The sequence below is a fragment of the Monodon monoceros genome, unplaced genomic scaffold, assembly GCF_005190385.1.
Source record: "Monodon monoceros isolate NGI ecotype Baffin Bay Population unplaced genomic scaffold, NGI_Narwhal_1 Super_Scaffold_7, whole genome shotgun sequence".
NCBI lineage: Eukaryota > Metazoa > Chordata > Mammalia > Artiodactyla > Monodontidae > Monodon > Monodon monoceros.
The window spans coordinates 56,905,679-56,921,902 of NW_021703784.1; the positions used below are offsets into that span (position 1 = coordinate 56,905,679).

The 16,224-nt window shown below is 55.3% G+C and overlaps 1 protein-coding gene across 3 annotated transcripts in view; it reads right to left on the reverse strand.

Annotated features, from left to right (window-relative positions):
• Positions 1–266: 266 nt before the first annotated feature.
• Positions 267–16,224, reverse strand: part of ARHGEF17 (Rho guanine nucleotide exchange factor 17) — a 57,934-nt gene continuing 41,976 nt past the window's right edge. For 2 of the 3 annotated variants that reach the window (XM_029207441.1, XM_029207439.1), the window contains 19 exons: positions 14,156–14,338; positions 11,622–11,738; positions 11,316–11,408; positions 10,920–11,096; positions 10,582–10,632; positions 10,223–10,332; positions 10,032–10,117; positions 8,264–8,382; positions 7,687–7,900; positions 7,072–7,145; positions 6,314–6,513; positions 5,838–6,136; positions 5,091–5,340; positions 4,713–4,799; positions 4,320–4,387; positions 3,925–4,073; positions 2,871–3,045; positions 2,486–2,755; positions 267–1,800 (listed from right to left, as the gene is read on the reverse strand). In XM_029207441.1, the coding sequence (XP_029063274.1) occupies positions 1,604–1,800; positions 2,486–2,755; positions 2,871–3,045; positions 3,925–4,073; positions 4,320–4,387; positions 4,713–4,799; positions 5,091–5,340; positions 5,838–6,136; positions 6,314–6,513; positions 7,072–7,145; positions 7,687–7,900; positions 8,264–8,382; positions 10,032–10,117; positions 10,223–10,332; positions 10,582–10,632; positions 10,920–11,096; positions 11,316–11,408; positions 11,622–11,738; positions 14,156–14,338 (2,919 nt within the window). In that variant the 3' untranslated portion in view covers positions 267–1,603. The remainder of the gene's footprint in view (positions 1,801–2,485; positions 2,756–2,870; positions 3,046–3,924; positions 4,074–4,319; positions 4,388–4,712; positions 4,800–5,090; positions 5,341–5,837; positions 6,137–6,313; positions 6,514–7,071; positions 7,146–7,686; positions 7,901–8,263; positions 8,383–10,031; positions 10,118–10,222; positions 10,333–10,581; positions 10,633–10,919; positions 11,097–11,315; positions 11,409–11,621; positions 11,739–14,155; positions 14,339–16,224) is intronic. The other variant, XM_029207440.1, reaches the window with a different exon arrangement.

The following is a 16,224-nucleotide window of genomic DNA, read 5'->3' on the forward strand; positions in this document are numbered from 1 at the left end:
AGGGATTCTAACATGCAGCCCTGGTTATAAAGTATCTGACTAGCACAACTCTTGGTTTTCCTGACGAGGATGCTGCAGCCCAGACAGAGGGAGTGACCTGCCTGGGAAAACACAGCAAATCAGTGGCCGCCTTGCCATCTCAGCACTCTTCTGGGTCTCTGAGTCCCACTTCTGCCCAAGTGGGTGGGTGTTGGGAGGCCCACGCAGCTAGGGAGCCCTGAGGTTGCTGGCAGGAGGCCTCCACGGCTGCCGATGGGGACCAGTCATTTGGTGTTTCCATTTATTGACTCTTTAAACTTCATCATCCAAGGGAAGTTAATACATGACTGTTTGGTAGCAAGAGAAACATAGTCTAAGACCGCAATGACCCGCCCACCCCAAACAAAAACAGAACCAAACAGAAAACAAACCCCAACTGACACCAGACCTTTGGAGCTGCAGCTGAAGAAGCACAGGGGCTGGGGTCAGACTGGCTCCTGCAGTCGGGGGGCAGGGGAGAGGCTGCCCTCCATGGTAGCCTTCCCAGCCGAAGAGGCCATGTCCAGCCCCTCAGCTTTGGGCATCCTTCCTGGAAGGGCTGCCCCTGGCAGGAGAGGGTGTGAAGAGAGGGAGTCAGTGGTCAGAGTGAGGGGGCTCCTAGGTCCACCCTCCCAAGGTGACCATGTGTGCCAGTGCATGAGACACAGGGGCTGGGGGGCAACTGTGAGGAGAGCGAGGGCCCTTTCCCTGCTCAGGCCAGGAGAGAGCCCTGGCCAAGGCCCAGTCAGTGTTCCCAAATTCAGAAACCACTAAGGCACTGCCAACAAGCAAGGAAATGCCAAGGCCTGGGGAAGCACCCCCCACCCCGCCCCGGGATGGGAGTCACTGCCTCCTGTAGTCATCACCTTGTTCTGGATGACTGAGGGGACTTGGCCCTTTTCTCTGGATACTGGAGGGCAGCCCAGTCAGGACGAGGCCATGGAAAGTGTATGTTAAGAGGCAGCGTTTTAGTGCCCCAAACATGCAGTGTGTGTGTGTGCGTACATAATGAGAGGGGGACTGGTCCCTCCAGGAAGGCTAGTTAGGGTCCCAGGGTGGTTCCTAGGGCAAGAATAGCGTTTTTTTTTTTCTTCTTCTGTCATTTTCTCACATCACTCCCTGCCCCAGGTCATTGCATAAATAAGTGCTTGGGAAGATACACATCTAAAAAGAAACATAAATACTGTACATGGGAAAGGATTCCATCCCCTAGCCCTCCCACTGCCCCCAGAAAACCCTCCAAATATTGCACATGGCCCTCCCCAGACCTGTGGGGTCCAGGCCCGGCCGTGTCTTTGGTAGAAGCTCCAGGGACAGAGGTCCTGGGCAGCCCACGTGCCCCCCTCCCTACCCCCATCATGACTGGGAGCCCCGGAGCAGCCAGAGAGAGGGCCGGGAAAGGCCCTGGCCCGGCTGGCCCACAGGTGCTCCGTCAGGAATGCTTCCACGAGGATGGGAGGCGGCCCGTGCAGGCAGGGGCGCGGCCCTGCTCAGACACTCCTGGTCGGGGTCTGCCTGTGGGCTTGGAAGAGGCAAGCAGGCTGAGGGCAGGTGGGCGGGCGAGTCCTGGGCCACCATGGACAGGTCACACCCTCCACAGGAGGAGGTGGTTTGTGCTGTCGTCTCGGCCCACAGTCTCACTGCTGCCGCCGCCCCCACTGCTGAGTCGGAAGTCCTCGTAGCCGTCGCCTCCACTGATAACCAGCATTTTAGGCCTGGCCGAGGCAGGGCCTCGGTGCCGAGGGGAGTCCCGATGCTCCAGTGAGGGCAGCTTCTCGGGGCCTGGGGGGCGGAGGGGAGGATCCATTAGCCTGGAGGTGACTGGGGGTGGCACCATCTCAACCTGGCTCTCTTCATACTCATTTCCCACTTCCAACAGCCCTTTCCCAGTTAGGCAACTTAAGTCTTCTCTGGACCCAGACAACTCCTGACCGAGGCTTCCCTGATTCCTGATGCCACAGCTACTACCTCTTGGGAATACGATTTCCTGTCCTGCCAAACAAGACTTTGCTAACTGTGACCTCCTTCATGTACATTTCCTAATATGTTTCACTTTCTATCCTCAGGGTCCCTTTCCTATCCTATCTGCCACTCTATTTCTATTTCCTGCTCTGCACATCACTTCCTGACTCTACTTCCTGCCCTACACATCATTTCCAGTCCTGTTTTATTTCCTGTTGTATATATCCCTTCCTGTGCCATATTCTAATTCTTAGCTTGTAGTTCACTCCCTCGTTCTCATGACATTCTCTGGACAGAATTTTACACACACACACACACACACACACACACACAGTATCCTAATAGATTTTATTTTGGGGTTTCTATAGCCTATTTCCTGTAATATATGCCACTTCCAGCTCTGTATTACATTTTTCCTCCCTCTTAACCTTCTTCTGGCAGGACAGTGCGGAGTCCTAAACCCAAAGCCGAGGTCCCTGGGTTAGGGTAGGATGTGTAGACCCACCTGTGTCTGGGGGAGGTGGTGGGGTTGAGCAGAGCAGGTTGAAGCCATCTGGAAGCTGGACTGCGGCCAAGAAGCGGACGTGGCCAGTGTGTCCCTGGCCTAGGCCAGCAGGGCTGAGAGGCGCCCGAGGGCAGCTGACAGTACTGGGTGAGGTGGGCATGGTGAGCACGACGCCGGCACTGGTGCCCACCCACAGCAGCTCTTCACACACCAGCAGTGCTGTGATCCTTAGGCAGGCAGCCTTGTGCTGCCGGATGATGGCGTCTGAGCCTGGGGTGAGAGACAGACCAGTGCTGGGGCCGAGTCCTGGCCCTGGCTCAGCCTCCTCAATACCAGGGACAGAAAGGCTCCAAGGGAAGGGGCAGTGGTAGACTGAGGTCAGTACCTGCCAGCATCCTGTGCACGGGAGGTGTGACATCTACCTCTGCCAGCTGCTCAAAGGTGTCTGGATGGTAGAGACACACATGGGCACTACCTTTCAGTGTCACCCACACGCCCAGGCTGGAGTCCACCATGCAAGCCACGCTGCGGCTGGAATCCTGCCCCACGGAGAATGTATGCTGGGGGGCGGGGGTAGAGAGCAGATGGGTGACTGACAGGCCTGCCTTCGCTGGCCCCTCCCTGCCTTGTGCTTCACCAGTGCCCATCCCTCCCTCCTGACAACTCACACCAAACCTCTCCAGAAAGCCCACCGGATTGACAGCAAAGGCAGCCTTGCTCCTTGGTCTGGATGATTAACCTTTCAAACCTTGGTTTCACTGGAGCCTCCCCACTGAAACCTCAGGAATTAAAATGGAAGTGCCTTTTCCCCATGAAATTTGAGTGAGTTAATGATCAGAGAAGTTCAAATCTTGAAGAGTTTTAAGAGCAATCAATGGCTTCACCCTGTACAGCTAGGGAACTGAAGTCTAGAAGGGAAAGGAACCTGCCCAAGAACATCAGCAAGTCAGTCACAAACCTGGGCCTGAACCCGGCTCTACACCTCTACACTCCCAGCCCAGCCAACGACGGGGTAAGTGAAAGGGAAATCAAGGGAACTATAGTTACCCCTGGATACTACCAGGCTGACAATCTCTAATGTATATATAAATCAAATCAGGACTAAAGGCCAGAGTAATGCTAAGGGATACTGACATCAGGAAGGACCTTTGTCCACCCCCCAAAGACGCCAATGCCTGACTTGAGAAATGGGGTTGGGTGCAGGGAGGAGGAATAAAGAATTCTAGTGTACATGGGGCGCTTACTGCAGCCCTCATCAGCTAGAAAGGAAATAAGGATTTGGGAAGAACAGGGGCTGGCCCAGATTCATACAGGGGTCAGGGGAAAGCCCTGACCTCTCAGCCGGATGCTTTTTTATGGCCCCGTGGTCCCATCTCCTCTCTCGTGGGCCTGGCTCACCCCAAGCACCAATTCCCCAACCCCACGGCCATCCCCAATACCTCCAGCTGCAGTGTGTCAGGACTCAGGACGAGGACTCGGTTCTGGCAGCCACACCACAGCCGCCCACCCACAGACACCATCTTGGTGATGGGGCTCCCCTGAGCACCCAGGGTCACCGATTTGAAGTTCTGGGGGTCCCAGAAATGGCCTGGGGTGGGAATGGGGTAAAAAGAACAGCAAATTCAATCTAGTATTGCATTGAGCCTCACTCTCCCCTGAAATAAGGTGCTGATAACCTCATTTATCAATGAGAACACCAAAGCCCAAAGAAGACCTGGGAGTTACCCAAAGTCACACCTGTAGACTTGTGGCCCCAAGGCCCCAGCTTGCTCAAGAGGGAAATCCAATACCAGCAAAGGGGCTCCAGGGGGGCGGGGGAGGGGTGGGCACTCACCTACTTCTCTTTGGTAGACCACGAGCTCTCCATTGGCCAGAGACACAAACACCTGGTTATTCAGATACCTAGGCAAGGAAAAGGAGTCATCAAGGGTTTCAAGAAGCCGAAGGAGATCACCTGGGCCCAGGGAATTGCAGATGGAAGGGCTATGGTTCCTGAAGGACCACCTCCTCCCACCCCCTGTTCTCTATGTGGTGGGCGCCTGAGTCTAAGAGGTAGTGACTTGCACAAGGACACGGTGCGTGAGAGGCACGGTTAGCCTAGGGCAGGCCTCTGGCCACTGAAAGGAGGGGCCAGTAGGGAAGGGGAAGGGGACCCGGGGGTGCAGAAGGAGGTCTGCATGTGTAGCTGAGAAGGGTCTGAACCAGAAGAGCCATCCAGGAGCCTTACAGGATGCAGGTCACAGAGGCCGAGTGCTGGAGCTTCAAGCTGTTCCTGCGATCACGGATGCTGTCAGAGGACTGGTACACGTGGACACTGTGGATCAGTGGTGTGTACCTGTGACAAGTGCTCGGGCGTACCAATCCCTGGAGTCACCCCTATTTGCCTACTTGCCTCCACCAGGATCTCCTCCTGGCAGGTGCCCACCCAAGGTACCCAAATCCCACGGCCTCCCTGTAGGTTTCAGACCCTCCGGCAGCCCCGGCTGGCAGTGCCCTTGAGGTCTGAACCAAAACCCTCCTACTTCTGCTTCAGGACACCATACAAGTTCTAAAACAGGGACCTCAGGTTCTGGCACCGCGACCCCGGCACCTCCCCTGTCCCTACCAGCCATCCTCAGTGCCCAGCCACACAGAGCTCTGGTAGGCCTCAGGCTCAACACTCAGCAGGTCCTCCAGGCTGCCACGGGTGAAGGAGCCACGGCTGGACCGGCGAAGGGCTCTCCCATCCATTGGGCTGGTGCCGCAGGGACTGCCAGGCCCGAAGGAGCCGGACAGTGGTGGGAAGCCAGGCTCCTGCTCCTCCTCCGAACTGGTAGCCTCTGCTGTGGCCTCCTTGGAGCTCGGGGCCTCCTCGTCTGAGGAAGACAAAGGTCTCCTTCTCCATTCCCCTCTGCCAGGCCCAAGACCTGGTATCTTTCTAGGCCTTAATCTTCCCTCGATGCACCCTTCTGGGCCATGCCCCGCCTCAGGGCCTCCCACCATTGTTCTCCCCACACCCCCAGACCTCTGCATCAGGTCAGCCCTTGTTACCTTGCGGACCGACAGCTCCGTGCTACAGGCTCCTAGTCCTAGCCTGGCCCCCTCCAAGCCACCACCACGGACAGAGGGACCAAGCACTCCACCCCTTCTACTCCGTCCTCCTCAACTGGTCCTCAGGATCCAGCCGGACTATCCCATGCTCTCTGGATCCTTGGTGTCAGCGTCGCTGCCCCCAGTGCTCTCTGTGCTAACATCCTGAGGCTTGATTCCATGCCTTTGCCTATGCCCATCCCTACTCACCCATCACTAACAGCTGGGCTGCCCCCTGCTCTGGGCAGTCCACCCTGCCTGACAGCCCCAGCTGGATACTCACTGCCAAAGCTAGAGGAGATGGTGGACCGGCTGGCTTGGCTTTGCAGGGTCCCTGAGGGGCTGGGCGAAGACTCATCGTCAGAGTCACTGTCAAAGGGCACCAACTCCGGGCGGGGGTCACCCTCTGGGGGGCCTGGTGCCATCTCCAGGCCCGAGCCCGCAATGGAAATGTGCAGGCAGGGCTGTGGCCCTGGCTCAGCCAGCGTCGCCGCTTCCTCGTCTGCCGCCTCGACGTCCAGTTCCGGCCCGGTGGACTCGGGTGCCGTCTCTGGGGGGTTCCTCAGAGACGCAGTCCTCTCCCTGCGAGACGAAGCGGTGGGGACGAGGCCGCTAGTAGCCAGGTTCTGCCGCACTTGCCGGCACGCCCTCCAGGCCCCGCCCACATTCCCAGGCCCCGCCCACACCACGTCGGAGCAGCCGCTGTGTGTGCTGGGGGCGGGGACCCCGTCCCCAGGCCCCGGCCGGCCGGCGCCTCACCTGTGGCACCGGCGCTGCAGGCCTGGCACGGCCCCGATGCAGAGGATGCGGGCGGAGCAGACGGCGATGCAGGCCTCCACGTCAGGCTCGGCGCGCAGACTCAGCAGGCACACCTGGCCCACGTAGCCGTCGCTGTTGCACACCCACACCTCGGGCGTGGGCTCTGGGCAGCTGCTCAGGGTCGGGGCTGCGCATGAGAACTGCGGAAAGCGCCAAAGGATAGGGGAAGATGAATGGAGGAACTGCTGCCAACTCCACACTGCTCTCCAGGCCCTTGTGGGTGTGTTTGGATTCTCAACACACCCTATGCATACACGTGCACACATACAGCACACGTGACACTCTTTACACATCAAATGCACACATCCCTCTGTGATATAGGCATCATATATTCATATATGTGTGTACACATGTATCTACTCCAAATATGATCACACATACATGTATGTGTGTAACAAATGTGAAAAATGGTAACTTTTGTCCATATGTATGCAGACTTATACAAGCACATAAATGAGACACTTTCACATCAATGATATAGTTCTGTTCACATGAACAGATACATACATGCACAAATGTACCCATATACGTGGGACACACATGCACTGTCCATGTACTTGTGCAGAGAGCTGTACAAAGACATAGGGAGCCATTGCAATGTTCAAGACATGTACATGATGCTGTACACAGAACAAAAACACACGAACACATGCTGGCTTAGACTACATGCCCCCACCTACCCAGGTGCATATACACACCTGCATGCCGCTGCGGGTTTTCATGATGGGAATGGCCTTCAGGAACTCAGGGTCTAGACAGCTTTTGCTGGAGGCTGTAGTGGAGATGGACAGACAGACACTACTTAGCACCCACCTCACCCTGGTCCTGACCTCGCCTGTCTCCCTTCCTCTCGTGCCTCTCAGGGTCTCTCCAGGGAGAATGAGGTGGCTGTGGGTTATGTCCTACTTGTCCTTGCCCTCAATTTTCCCATCTGTACAATGAAAGAGGTAGACCCAGAGGTCTCTAAGGATTTTCTATGGACCTCAATCAACAGCTTTCCCTGATCCAGGCCTGCTCAGTGTGTGTGTGGAGGGGGGGGGGGGTGCTGGGGGGGAGGTCCCGGCCATCCACTCCCGCAATAGGGCCCCTGCCCTAAGCTGACCTTATCCACAGAATCCCTGCCAAGGAGGAAGTCCTGGGGAAGTCCTATATTTCTCTGCAGAAGTCTAAGTCCACCCTCCCACCAGCAGGGACTGGAACATAGGACATAGCAGTCTCGGGATTTCTGGCTCCTGATGTCACAGACAGCCACAAGGTGCTGCCCACTTCCTGGAGGTTCTGGGAGGAGGGCACTGGCCCGGGCCCTGGCTTACCCAGTTTCCTCTTGGCCTCATCAAAGGCCTGCTCGAAGCCAAGGCGGGCATCAGGGTGAGGGAACTCAAAGATGAAGGAGTCGGTGCCCTCGGGCCTTGCGGTGCACAGCTCCAGCTTGGTAGGAGGGAAGGAAAGCGCATAGCACAGTGCCTGCTTCTCCGACAAGTCCCGGTGCATGGCAGCCGAGAGGTCCCGTAGTGCATCATCTAGGCTCTGCAGGGATGAGGGCCCAGGCTTCAGGGCCTCACTTCTCCCCACAGCCTGATCCTGCCCTGGGGATGGGACTGGGGGTCTGCCTTTTCCCTCAGACAGAAAATGGGACTCTGTTTCCCCCCTGAGACCTCGAGGTAGCCTGGATCCCTCCCATAGACATGATGGGCCCTCTCTCCTCCCTCAGCTGCGGATGGAGCTGTGTCTCCATCCTCAGGCCTGGAACACATGACTTCCTTCAGATGGGGTGAGGCTGTATTTTGCCCCTCAGGTAACTGACAGCGATGTCCTCTCCCTCAGGCAAATGACAAGGCTGTTATTTCTCCTTCAGACTGGGTTAGGGAATCTCAGGCAGAAGGCGCAGACCTGGTGGGGGAAACCGAGGCTCTCAGAGAGCTTGCTCATCTGGCCCAGGGTGGTCAGGTCCTCGTCCAGGCGGCTGATAGCTTTCTGGATGTTCTCTCGATTGGCGGCTTGGGATGCCCCTAGTGGGGACAGAGGAAGGCCATGGGCAGATCCAGACACAGACAAGGTCAGGCTTGGACAGACACTCCTCCCCTCCCCTCCCCACCCCTCCCCTCACAACTTGCAGTTGGGTGCAGGGAACAGCCTGACTAACTGACAGCTTGTAAACCACAAGACCTCAGGTTAACATTAACCCCAAAGTTAATGGGCAGCTTGGACAGAACCTCCAGGCCCAAGAGCAGGGGACTGGGCCTGATTCACAGCCACCTGGCACAGGGTGTCGGTCCCTTGGAGGACTCCCTGGAAGAGCACAAAGAATAAACAGCAGACGGCTCTGCAGGTTATGCAGTCTCCAGCTGACACTGGAGTGTTGGGTGGTACAGCCTCCCACAGGGGAGTCAGCTGGGCAGGCAGAGCCTCCGGCAGTCAAATTTGCTGACCAGGGGCTCAATTCCCCCACACAGGAGGGAGCAATGAGCTGACGACCTAGATCCTCTGGTCCTGTCCCGTACCTGACCACTGCCAAGTAGCTGGCCCTACAGGCGTGGCTGGGGGCGAACGCCCTGGACCAGTGGCCCACCAATGGGCGGAGTAGACAGCAGTGGAGTGTATTAGACAAGCCAGGGCTGAGGATATCTCCTGCTCCTTCTGAGGGGAAACTGTTCCCCCAGAACCCTCCCCCACCTGGGCAGCCACGCTTTCTTCCCTATGACCCTGGCCCTCTCTGGCCACAGCTGACTGGACCAGGTGTGGTAACCTAACCTAAAGGTAGTCATTTTCTCCACCGGCCTGTTCTCTGGTGAGAAGAGATGAGCTGGACCAATAATCAGCTTGTCTTCCTACATAGAGGCCCGTGTGGGGCAGGCCTGGGTTCACCTAGGGGCTGAGTGAGCCTCTCCCTCACCCCGAGGGCCACCTCAAGTGAGCTCAGGGACAGAGTCTGGGCCTGACCTGCCTGCCGGTCCAGAGGTGCCTTCACCACCATCCCAGAACCACCACCCCACTCAGGAAGATGAACTGCGCATCCTGGAGCAGCTGGGGCTAACAGCTGAGTGAGAAAGGCCACAATGCAGAAAAGGCCATGATGGATCACAGGAGTTCGGAGGAGGCAGAGAAAGCTGACAGCAGTGAGAACCGGCCCAGAGGGGAGTGGGGGAGGAGGGGGGAGGGACGGACACACACAGCCGGAGGGGAGGAGCCGTTCTTTGAAGCCACTGCCTCAGCTCCCAACAGTCTCAGCCCCAAACAAAAGGCTCATTCCAACCAGCCTTTTGACTGGACTGACTTGAGTGAGTCTGTTCCCCAGGCACAAAACTGGTGGCCCAGAACAGTGCGCCACCATCTACTATGGTGCGCTTGTGCACTGAATCAAGGCTACAGGTATGTCTGCGCTCCCTGCACCACCGCAGCCTAGTCCACCTGCTAGCCCATGGCAGGCCCCTGCCCAGTGAGAAGGTGGTCTGCACGGACAGGCGCTGGTCCGGCTCTGCAGGGCACAAACTGGATCCCGCACGTCAGCCCCCTTGGACAGGATGGGAAAGTGAGGCCAGAAAGCAGAAAAGCAGATAGATAGCCAGCCAACCTGACCACAGCGCAAACCCTCCAGGCAGGTTTCTCAGAGGAAGACCCCCAAAGCCCAGAACCCCGGGCAGGCCTGAGCCAGCCCCACCTTTGATGATGTCTGCGTCTTCCAGTGGCAGCTTCCATAGCAGCTTGTACTTGCTGGCCGTGTCAATGACACTGGCTGCCGTGTACCTGTGGGGAGCCGAGGGGGTGCTCTGGCCAGGGCTGGGGAGTGGGCCCACGGAGGGACAACCGCTCCCGCTGCCCGAGCTCCCCAACCGTATCCCGGCCACTCACAGGCTCATGGAGCTGCGCCGCAGGGAGCCTGACTTCCGCTTCAGGGTGGTGCAGACGATGAGGTCCGTGAACAGGAAGAGGGACCGGTCCTTCTTGCCACCGACTGCCTTCTGTAGGGACCGACGCAGGATTCAGGCCCAGAGGCCCACTCTCCTGCCCACCGTGCCCAAGGGGACAGCCAGGCCCAGGGAGGGGGGAGGGCTTCCCTGCATGCCCAGAGGCAGAGGCAGAGTTGGGACGTGACCCAGGGCTCCTGCTGGGGTGGAAGAGCAGGAGGCCGGTGGGCAGAAGCTGTGAGCAGAAGTGTGGAGAAAGCAGGGAGGTAGCGATAGGTGGGCAGATAATGGGACACTTCTTACCACTTCAATGACCATCTCCTGCCTCAGGAACCGCCGCAGAGGGGCCTGGAGCTATGGGGCAGGAGGGACAAGGGATCTTGAAGGCTCATTATGACTCCCTCCCCTCCCCAGACCCCGGTGACCCCTTGGGCCAGGTCAGTGGAAGCAACATCTTGTCCACCCTCTTGATGCTGTGTTGTCAGGCCATGGGATATGTGGCCAGAAACAGACACGGGAGAGGACACAGATGTAGACAGAGATGGACACAAACACACTGCAGACGCTGCTATGGACGTGGACATGGCCACAGTTCCAGGTTGGAACCAGGCATGGGTGGAGTGGGGCAGGGCGGCACTCACATCCTCCATGCCCTCGATGTGGGCCTCGATCTCCTGCAGCACACGGGCGTGACGCTCTGCCTCCTCGGCACTCCGCACGCCCTTGTTGATGCGTTCAGCCACCTGCTTGATGCTGCGCTGCGCATCCAGCAGGAGCGGGTGGTCCGGGTGGTCCTCAGGCGTGTGCTTCAGGAGGTCCTGGGGTGGGAATGGGCACCAGACCTCTGCTTAGCTGCCCCTGTCAGGCCCTGGGGCCCCACAGTGACTGCTGGAAGAGGAGGGACTGGGGGTAGACTCCAGAGAGGACTTCCTTTCCTACCTGACCCCTGTGTCTCCACCAAGTGGGGGCCACAGAGCCCCCTGCATCCCCACATGCCTCCAGGCTTTGCCCACCTGCCCACCCAGCCCCATGCCCACCTTCACCAGAAGCTCATAGCGTGGGATCCGCTGCACGGGCTTGATCATGAGGTCGGACAGTGCCTGCTTCTCCTTGTTCTCACGCATGCTTTGCTGAAACCCAAAACAGGGTGGATGGGCACCCAAGTGAGGAATGACATGCAAAGATGGAAATGTCCTGGGAGAGGTCCCCAGCAAGCCCCTCCAGCTCAGCCCGAGGGCATATGACCTACAGGGTAGGGCTCTGGTGCCCAGGCTGGGGGCTCCTGGGGCCCCCAAAGCTGGCCCACAGAGGGTGGCCTCCATCCCCCTGCCCAGCCCCAGTACCTCCAGGAACTTGAGAAAGGCAGGCCTCGCCTCCTTAGCCACACGCACGGCGTCCTTTGCGTTGAGAAAGTTATCGACATAGGCAGAGTAGATGTTGACCAGGACGTCCTTGGAGAACTGTGGGTGAAGAGGCAGGTTGGGGACCCTCAAGGTGTCCCCTACCCCACCTCACCCTGTCCTGGTTTCCACTGATTCGCGAGCCAACATCTTTTCTCTCCATCTGGAAATGATATGGTCTCTAAGGGATTGGGCATGTGCTCCTGTGTCATGTGTACATGTCATATGTGTGACGGTGTGATTAAGCATGTGCATGCACACGCATGTTTCTTATCTGTGTGTGTTCATATGCACATGTACATATGTTTGCCTGGATATGTTCTGTGAGTACAGACCAGGTTCTCTCTCTTCTGACTGGGCTTTGCCATCCTCTGGTCTCCAACCCCACCAAGTCCAACCAGCCAGGTCTCCCTCCTCTGAGTGACACAGGCTCTTTCCCGCTGCGTGGCTTTTGCTCATGTAATTCCCTCCACCAGGAAGGTCCTTCCCCGCATCCAAATCTCACCCACCCTAAGGCTGAGCTCCAGTTCTGCCACCTCCAGGAAGTACTCCCTGCCCTGACAAGGGCTCTGCCTGGAACTATACCTGGCCTCTGGCCTCCCTGATCCCCCAAGACAAGTCTTCCCTCTCCAAGGAGACAGGTGCTCCCATCCCTCCTAGTAAAGCCCTGCTCAGGGCTGGCACACACTGCCTGGTGGCTAATACCTGCTGGCTGGCTGATGGCTGGGCTAAATGTGGATATTCTCGGTCAGAAGCCCTGGCTGCAAGTTCTGACACCCCAGTTCCTGTCTCAGCTGCACCATGGATGGACCAGGTGACCTGTGGTGCTGTTTCTGGCCCCCTCTGGGCCTCCAAATCCATGGTTCTAGGTTATAGAGGCCACTTGTTCCCCTACCCCAGATGTGTTGCAGAGCAGAGGCTGAAGCAGCTCAGGGAGGAAGACAGCCCCTCAAACCACCCCGCCCCCGATCCTGGGACAGGGCACCCTATGCTGAGCCCTCCGTCAGCATAGACTTCCACTGCTGTCCTTGGTCAGCATCAAGGTCCAGGCAGGGGGATGAACCCAGTGACAGTGAGGGTTGTGATGGGCTGGAGATGTCAGCACTCAAGCTGGGGTCCCACCACCACCGGGCCAAGGTTCTCGTCACATCGATTTGCAGGTCAGCAGGGACCTTCTTAGGCCCAAGGTCCACCCCACAACATCACAAACACATGCAAACACACCCACATCACATAAAAATAGATAAGGTGTTTTTTTGCTAGTAGAATTTTTTGGAAGGAGTTTTACAATTTTACTTTTGAATTATTTGGCTCTGAGTAAACATTCAGTTTGTGTTTCGCTAGGATTTCTCATCCATCATCATGCTTTTTTGGGAATTCTGGCAAAATAACAAAATGTAACTGAAGTTTTTTCAAATGGAATTAAATTCATGTAAATGAATACTAAATTTAACAATTAAAGAAAATGGCTTGTTATGTTTTACAAACATTTAGTTGAATGTTCATTAGTTTTGCTTTGCAGTCCTATTTGAACTCTGAAGCCAACACCTTTCCTAAGGTCCCAATCACTATTGTAGGATCTTGAAAAACTCACAGGCAGAAGGAAGTCCTGTCCGTGGTGAAAGGGCGGACGGGGTAGGGTAGAGCGTGGGTGCTGGAACCAGGTTTCTTGGGGGTGAATCCACCACCACTTACTAACTGACTTTGATCAGGTTACTTTTTCTCTCTCTACATGGCGGAGTCATAAACTTTATTTTTTGTTTGTTTGTCTTTTGTGGGTTTTCTTTGGCCATGCCCCGCAGAGCTTGCAGGATCTTACTTCCCCGACTAGGGATCAAACCTGGGCCCTAGGCAGTGAAAGTGCAGAGTCCTAACCACTGGACTGCCAGGGAATTCCCAGAGTCATCAACTTTAAACTTGGGAATAATCATATCTTTCTCCTTAGTGCTGTTGATATGTACAATGTATTTAGAATGCCTAGCACATAATAAGTGCCAAATAGCCATTATTATTAAAATGCCTGATAGAGAAAAGAGCTAGAAGACTAGGCCAGTGTCAACATCAAGCCCGAGTCCAGGGTCAGGATCAGGGCAACTGTTTACATTCAAGTTAAGGTAGGGGTTGAGGTCAGTAAGAGCATCCATTTGAGGTCTGGGTCACGGTCAGTGGCAGCTCAGGGTCAGGAGTAGGGTCGGGTCAGTGCCAGCGACTGGGATTGGGTCCAAGGTCAGGGTCAGTGTCTGGTTGGGGTTGGGATCCATGCCAGAGTCCAGCCAAGCTCTAGGGTTGGGCAGTGTCCAGGTTCAGGTCAATCCAGGATCTGGGGTCACTACCAGTGTCTGGTCAAGTTCTGGGGTTGGATCAGGGATCAGAGTCAGTCTCCAGGAGGGGTGGAGGGGTCCATGGCAGCACCCAGCCCCTCCTAGGAGAGGCCAGAGCTTGTGGGGGCTATAGCAGTAGACAGCAGGGCCACTCACCGACTGGACAAGGAGGTCTCCCACCTTCTGCTGGGCATGCCAGGTCTGCACGCAGTGCCGCACTTGCTCCAGGAACTGTTCATGGTGCGCCAGGAGCTCCGGGATCTGGTCAAAAATCTCATCCACCAGCGACGGGTCACATAGCAAGGAGTTCTCTGGCTGCTTCAGTGGCTGCATATAGCCCTGGGGGACCCACAGGGTCAGTACAGGTTCCCTCAGAGAGATGGCACCCCAACCCACCAGCATAGGCACACACAAAGTCAACTGGGCCTGCAGCTCACTGGCCCTGCCTCCCGGATCTCCCTCATTAGACTCGGAGCTCTGGGAGGGAGATGGGAAGATCTATTCCTATGCCCCTCACTCTGCCGCCCAGGGCCTGGCACAGGATGGGGGTGAGAGGTCTTGGGAAAGATCTGTTGGATGCATGAGCTTGGAGTGAGGAAAGCATGAAGACTGGGCTCCTGGGAGACCCCACACATTAATTCAGCAATTATTTTTTTGAGCACTTACTATGTGCCAGGCACTGTTCTAAGAACTGGGAGACAGCAGTGAACAAGAAAGATCAAAATCCCTGCCCTGATAGAGCATACAATCTAGTCAGATTAAACACACGAATAAAATAAATAAATAAAACCACATTTCATCAAATTTAAGATGTATCATTAATCATTTTTTTTGAAAAACAATTTTATTGAACTATAATTCACACTCCACACAAGTCACTCTTTTAGAATATACAATGCAATGGTTATTAGTATGTTCGCAGTTATGCAACTATCACCACAATCAATTTTAGAACATTTTCATTATCTTCCCAAAAGAAATCCCATCCCCATTAACAGTCACTCACTCCCCACTCCCTACAACCCTTCCAGCCCTTGGCAACCACTAATCTACTTTCTCTATGGATTTGCCTTTTCTGGGTGGTTCATATAAATGAAATCAGACAATACATGGTCCTATGTAACTGACTTTTTTTAAAATTAAAATTTTTTATACAGCAGATTCTTATTAGTTATCCATTTTAGATGCATCATTAATCTTATTTATCTCAGAAAAATTTGCTGCCAATTAAGTTATTATAGGCCATCAATTATAGAATGAACCTGAATTTCAGAGATGGTAAAATGTGAAGAATGTGTCTTAGAATTGACTACATGTGGAAGTTCTGTGGTAAATTAAAAGGCGTTAATTGCTGCGGGGAAAATAAAGCGGGGGGGGGGGGGGGGGGGGGGGGCATATGGAAAGTTACTGAAGGCTTAGTTGACACTATCTGAACACTGTTTTCACAGTCTTCAGATCTTCTGGTCAATCAGTGACTAAATCTCCCATTTTTCACCTCAAATCTGCATTCAATGGCGTTCCTGAGCATGAATAGCCCTGCTCAGTGGCTGCTGTCTCATTTAGATGTCGCCCTCTACTGGCCTAAACTGTAACTACAAGCCAAAGAAACAAGGCGGTTTGAAAAAGTATACGGGATGCTGCAAAAAAATTTATATCAAACATTTAAAAAACCTAGCTTGTTGTAAAACAAGCTTGAGAAAGTAAAGCTCAACAGTATCCTCTCGCCTGATTTGGGATTCTGAAAAGGTTGGTGAGGAGACAGGCGGCCTCCCTCTCACAGCTCCTTGGCTAGTCTGAACCAGGGCCGGATCTGTGTCAAGGTCTGTTGCCCAAGCAGCAGGAGCTAAACCGCTCACTTCCAGGTCCCAGCGCCTCACACAGAAGCCTGCACACAGTGGCAGGAAAGAATAAACAGTGACTGGGAACCCGATGCAGAACCTGCTAGGAGCCAGCACCTGCATTCACTCACCACATACTCGTTGAGCAACTACTCTGTGTCCAGCCTTCTAAGCGCAGGCTGCATCTGTGGGCAAACAAAAGTCCCTGTGCTTGTGCAGTTGACAATTTAGTGGAAGGAGGTGGAAAATAAGCACCATAAATAACAAAATTATCACACAGTATATCAGAAGGTAGTAAATGCAGTGGGAAATAAGACAGGGGGTTGGTCAGGGAAAGAGGGGTTGTTAGCTAGGAAGTGCGAGTTGAAGAAAGACTCCAAGGTTGAG